At 40.4% G+C, this 6,417-nt stretch overlaps 1 protein-coding gene across 1 annotated transcript; it reads left to right on the top strand.

Annotated features, from left to right (window-relative positions):
• Positions 1-2,618: 2,618 nt before the first annotated feature.
• Positions 2,619-6,161, top strand: fndc10 (fibronectin type III domain containing 10). Its single transcript, XM_067415129.1, has 2 exons — positions 2,619-2,747; positions 2,919-6,161. Exon 2 carries the CDS (start codon positions 3,013-3,015, stop codon positions 3,796-3,798), a length of 786 nt encoding a protein of 261 aa, XP_067271230.1. The 5' UTR covers positions 2,619-2,747; positions 2,919-3,012; the 3' UTR covers positions 3,799-6,161.
• The last annotated feature ends 256 nt before the right edge of the window (positions 6,162-6,417 follow it).

The following is a 6,417-nucleotide window of genomic DNA, read 5'->3' as shown; positions in this document are numbered from 1 at the left end:
TATAAGCGCACACGCTCAGATGCGCAGCCTCGTGTTATCAGGCTCCATTAAACTTTGCAGATTTTCTGACCTTTGGGATTTTAATCCTTGATCAATTATTAAATGCATGAGTGGCGATAAACTCATTTAATGATAATGTGAAACGTCCAGCGATCAGTGAAAACTGGAGGAGTATTTCTATTGGCTTAAACTATTCATTTGTTGTCGTTTACGTTTCTGTGGTTTTATGATTTGGGTTGTGTTTCATAGTTGTTTAGCCTTTAGTTTGTTTCACCGCTTACAGGGAACGTTCTGTCAACGTTATGAAGAAATGTTATTTGGTCTTTAATAATGTTCGTTAGCACAAAAACATTATTGTGTCTGTGCAGACCTCTAATGGCAGCCTATGGTGATGGAGCATGAAATTGTCCAAAATGAAGCATTAAGAGTTCCTTTCACTGGAACTAAGAGGCCAACCCCCTGAAAAACAACCCCACCCTATAACCCCCCCTCCACCAAACTTTACACTTGGCACAAGGCAGTCAGGCAAGTCCCGTTCGCCTAGCAACCGCCAAAACCCGTCCATGGGATTGTCTGCCAGAGAAGCATGATTGGCCGTGGCGGCCCGCTTTACACCACTGCTTCCCACGCTTTGCACATCAAGAATTCATATCCTGGGAATAAGAGTCAAAACGGCTTGCCATACTTAGATCATGACTGGGTTAATGGCAAGTGTGACAACATACCCCGCAAATGTTTTCTGGTCTTGTTTTGTATGTCTCAATGTGTGTGTCCAAACGGAAACTGACTTTGACTCGTCAAGTGCTGACGAGACTCTTACTCTCAGGGGTCTTATTAAACTCTTATTCTGCATGTTCTCATCATTAGGCGAAGCGCTGACTCAATCCTCAGATGAACACGCGTGTGTTTGTGTGTTTGGACCGCATCACCATCTCTGACTCGGATCAGCTCTTTCTGTGCTGATGAGGATCCTGAGCACGTCATTCATACGCAGGCCAGCCTCTGTTATTAACCTCAAGAGCTTCTCATAGTTAATTATGCCCTGGATAATTCCCTCTGTGGTCTGAGAACTGATACAATATGTTGATGAATTACTGCTGATGAACACAAGATGGCGGCATATTCAAACGGGCGCGAAAATACACAGTGAAGACAAACACTATGCTAAATTAAATACAGATGCTGACTCCAAAGTCTCTCAAATAGGGCATTATTTGAGGGGACAGCCATTTGTAGTGGTGTCTGAAACCACAGTGGACACTATCGAATGCACTCATTCTATCCCACAATGCACCGCAATAACGAGTTACGGCTCAGAGATATTTCTGTGGACCAGTCACACTTTTCATTCACGAGTGAGTTTATTTTTTCATTTTTATTTTGAAGTCAATGTACATGTCCAGGCCTGCTTATCATCACGTATTTTCATTAAAACAGTCAACTGCAAATATTCATGAAACACACAAAATCAAACCAAAGTTGTTTTGCTGCTTCTACTCCAATAACAACGGCCATTTTAGTTTAGTTATGTTATACAGTTTCTGTCTCTATTATTTTCTCTAAAATTAATCATCTTGATCACTTAAACATAGACCTTAAAAAATCAATACACTTTTCTTAATATAGCGTGTCCCTGAAGTCATCTTCCATAGTAGGCTATGTTCTTGTACTTTCTCGCCTTCAAAAAAGACTACAATTCCAGAGACCATTTTCAGGAAGTGACGTCACCCCCCCCCCCCCCCCGCTGAAATTCAACTGTACAAACTGAGGTAGGCTAATCTTCAACTGTCACTTCTTACTTTTTTTGTTTTGTTGTTGTTGTTATTGTACTAGTAGTAGTTATTTTTATGTTATCCCGCTTGTCACACTCTTGTTATGGAGATTTGTCCTGTAAATTAAAAAAAAAATAACATATCTGACAAGCTAATAAGTATAAAAGTTTATCTGTAGATGGTTAGTTAGCTAGATGATCATTCAGAGCTAATTTAGCTGTTCCACTCTAAAAAATAAATTGTATTTAATGTATACATGTACTTTATATACTGTATATATATATATATATATATATATATATATATATATATATATATATATATATATATATATATATATATATATATAAATAATACAGTAGAAAATAAATTATATTAATCCACTGTTAGAACCGGTGTTCAACCCTATTAGACATTTTTAAATAATAATTTGACAGCATCGTTAAATGTTTGGCCAACTTTTTTGTCTTATTTAGGGATGTGAGGAGCATTAACAGCATGTTTTTAAGCAACATTTTTTGAATTATTTACCATGTTGGCAAAAATAGGTACAAAAAATGTATTGTTTCAAGAATAAAAAAATAATATGGCATATCCAAGAAAAGCTCATGCACATTTACATTATTAACATTTTGTGATAATTAACACGGCCAGTTATTATTAGTCCCTGAGCTTGACAATATGTCATTATTTTGTTAGAATAAACAATCCGTATAAACCCCAAAATGATACTGACTAAAAACACGATAAGCCAACAACATTTTAGGCTAATCTCCCCTTAGTTCATTCACGATATAGAGAGCATATTTCTAAAAGTAGGTCTTTTATAGAATTGTTGATGAAATAGCTGGTTCGTGACAGAGATAGTGAGATGAATGAAAAGCGAGAGGGTCGATAACAGTGATTAAAACGCGCGCCGCGCGCACACAGACAAATGCGCGCTCTCGCTCTGTGCAGCGGAAGGTTTTCTCTGAGGTAATCTTTACATCTCCATATTTACTCACAGCAAACCCATATCATTCGGGTTAATAATGTCAATCGGGGTTGTTTTACTTCTTGTATTGAGAGATGCGGCCGGTATTGTGTTCTGGAGGTCGGTGTCGGTGTTTGAGAGCGGTTAATTCTGAGCTCTTTTTCCTCTTGCAGGTCGTCGCGCGCACCGCTGTGATGGCGACCGCACGCGCTCCGGTATTCTCCGCATCTGTCCGTCGCTTGTGAATATTTAAGCCATAAATCAGACATGGCGCGCCGTCGGGGATCGGTAGTCCTCCGCTGCTGCTTCGCGGTTTTGCTGCTTCTCTGCAGCGCTTTACCGAACCGGACCAGCGGCGCCCGTGATGCGCAATACAGTAATAATAATACCAATAAATTCACCAATAAAGACTCCGAGCGGATACCAAAGCTACAGGACAACAGCACTACTGTGAGACAGTGGCATGTTTTGGGTGAAGTCGGGCCGCTTTGCGCCTACCGCACTCTTGACGCAGGTGACCCGGGGCGGCTGTGCTTCCGGTACACCCAACCGGATTTCAGGTGCGCCGGCGCGTCCTGTCGACAGGTGAGCTCACCTGATGGACAACTCACGGCTAACATCCTGTCCAACGGAAGTGTGTTTATTCAGTGGGCGGCGCGCCCCCCACCAAAGAAGCCGGGTCAGGCGGGCGGATTCCGGCTCAGCTGCTGGTGGAACGGAAGCTACACGCAATTCGAATGCGCCGGCGTGCATTTAGGCAGCAGCTGCCGGGATTATTTGCTCAACGAGCTGCATGCTAACGTGCCGTACCGCCTCTGCGTGCGACCCTACGCCCTCGACCAGGCCGAAGCCTGTGTGGATTTCAGCCTGGAGCCCAGCGGGATGCAGGACATTGTTATCGCCATGACAACAGTGGGCGGAGCCATATGCGTGATGCTGGTCATCATTTGTCTGCTGGTGGCGTACATCACCGAAAACATCATGAACCCGACGGCACAGCACACGCTAACTACGCAGCACTCGCACAGATCGCACCTGCACACACACCTGTGAAAATAAACGACGTTATCGTCAACGCAAACACACGCCGTACAGCTCAGAAGTGCCGAACTCCTGAGACAGAACGCGGCTTACACACAGGCTGTGTTCGGAATGGAATACTCGCTATTTACTAAATATTACGCGATTAACAGTAATTGTGTGCAGCGTTCACCCAGCTAATATTTATGTTGTGGTAACCGTGAGTGTCGAAAATGTGGGCGGGTCCTCCCCCAGAACATTTTCCTGCAGTAGATGCCATTTACATTAAATGCAATTAGCCCGTCTAGTTTACTAAACGTCTGGAACAAAATTACGAAACATGGAAGAATGTTTTAACGCAAATTCGAGTTTGAATCTGCCTCGAACTCCCGTTTTTCATCACATATCAGATCGGAAAGGCATTTCTGTCCAATAAAAATTAAGAAATATTTGAAAAGTGGAAATAAAGCGTCTAACGTGAGTTTTATGATGTGTTCACACCAGACGTGAATGAAACGTTAAGCACAAGTGATTTACATATCAAGTCAATGCAAGGACGCGAATAGACATTCTACAGCGCGATTCGTGTGAATGACGTGAATTGAGCGTTTCGGACGAGTTGAAAAATCTGAAATTTGGCGGATATTCGCGCGGCGTTAACCAATCTGGAGCTTGCTCTAGTAGTGCCAACAATGAGGACCAAATCATATATGGAGACCCAGAGCTGTGCTATACATCTTCATACTTTATAGAAACAGGAATTAACAGATCTTTCTTGGAAGAAAGTGAGTGAGGAGGTCGGAATATCTGAATCTTACTCAATTTGAGCTATACAGAGCAAGACTTCAAGCTAGCTAAAGCGGGCAAATTGAGCTTATTCGCCGTATTTAAAAACAATACATGTCAGCCTTTTCACAACGAGACTGGCATGTCACGCTCGAATGAAGCGAGTAAATTCGAAGAGTGCGATTTATTCACACAAGTCGCATCTGGTGTGAACGCACCGCAATAATAACGTGTTTATCGGTTAGGCGTGAACAAACGCGCTGAATTAGAGACGGTAAAAGTGAGTGGGACCAATATTATTGGTCTTTAAAAGTTCGAAAGGTTCCGACGTCCATGGTGGGAACAGTGTTTACGTTTCTACGTTGCCGTTTGGGGATAATAATGTTAGTATAATAACCTTTATTTGCTAAATTCCAAGAACTTTGACGATAACGTTCAGCAAGTATCAAAAAACGTAAAGGACTTGTTCTGAGAAGGTTATTTTCCGTCAACATTATGATTACTAGGGGTGTAACGATATATTGTTAAATGATATATCGCAATAAAAAAATGTGTAGTTTTAGTAGTATGATTGTTCAAAGCATTTTAGATGGTTTATTCCTATATGTATAGTGCATTACTAGCGGGAGAGAATGCTGCGTATTGGAAGCGCGAGTAATGCCTGAGATTTTGCGTGACATTATTACATAAAACGACTATGTTTAATGTTGAATATAATGTATAATGATGCAATGGGGGAATATTTGTCGGTCCTAATAATAATATACAAATAATAATATTTAATATTTCAATAATAAGTTTTTTTAAAAATATCGGGATACATATCGTATCGTGACACGAGTGTATCGTTACACCCCTAATGATTACATTCATCAAGTACAAACATCATAGCGATGTTCCAGCAATGTTTCCAGAACGTTTTCATTTAACGTTATGAGAACGTTCATCAATTAAAAACATCACAAACATGTTCCAAGAACGTTTTCTCTCAACGTCACGAGTACGCATTTTACTTTAACATGTGCGTAACCTTCTCAAAACGCTGTGGGAATGTTAGCTGTTACTTTTAGCAGTTAGCTGTTTTAGCGAAATTAAAAATTTCACTAGTTAAGTCAAATAATGAGTTGAAATAGTATTGGGGGGGTCATGTCAAACGCAGTGCATTGTGGGATACTGCAGCAATAGTAGAAATAACGCCATTCCGAACATAGCCATACACTATATCCGACAAGCTTTTCCCTGTGTTTGTGCGTTTTCATCGTTTAATAATCCCATCTACCAAAAAAACCTGCACTCACTGATATTTAGACAGCTTTATCAATATTTGTTTTAGAAAGGCAAGTCATGGACTCGGCATAAGCTGTACGTTTTAAGTGTTAAGGAAGAAACGCTGCTTTACTTTTATTAGAAGGATGCTGTAGTTTTGTACTGTACGGTTCTGTGTGTCAAACCCAATAACTTACAGTATGCCTTATCTTTCCACAATTCTGAGTTAGTAATGTGAGTTTGTAATAGTCACCAAAACACCGACTGGCTGAACAGTCATTTGAATACTGTGCTTTTCTCTGTAATACAAACCTTCTGTGTCAATAAACCACGGGTCAATTTAATCAACAGTTTTATTGTCTTTTATTTAAACTGGTGTACACAGAATACATTTAAATACATAAATAAATACATATATTGCCGCACAAATATAATATTAAATGTGCGAGGCGATAAATAAATGTTGGGGGAAGTTTAAAAACAAATGTTAAAGGAAATGCTAAACTAAAAGTTGAGTTTTTTCCTTTTAACCGTTTTTGAATGCCGCTGGTATTATTATTTTCTTTGGCCTAATATGCTAATGAGGAGGGCATCAACATC

Source organism: Pseudorasbora parva, chromosome 14, assembly GCF_024679245.1.
Source record: "Pseudorasbora parva isolate DD20220531a chromosome 14, ASM2467924v1, whole genome shotgun sequence".
In the NCBI taxonomy this organism is placed as follows: domain Eukaryota; kingdom Metazoa; phylum Chordata; class Actinopteri; order Cypriniformes; family Gobionidae; genus Pseudorasbora; species Pseudorasbora parva.
Note: the sequence above shows the minus strand (reverse complement) of the source record. Positions and strands in the feature narration are given on the sequence as shown.

Excerpts from the sequence above, each read along its gene's own strand:
- fndc10 (XM_067415129.1), top strand. The coding sequence starts at position 3,013 with ATGGCGCGCCGTCGGGGATCGGTAGTCCTCCGCTGCTGCTTCGCGGTT.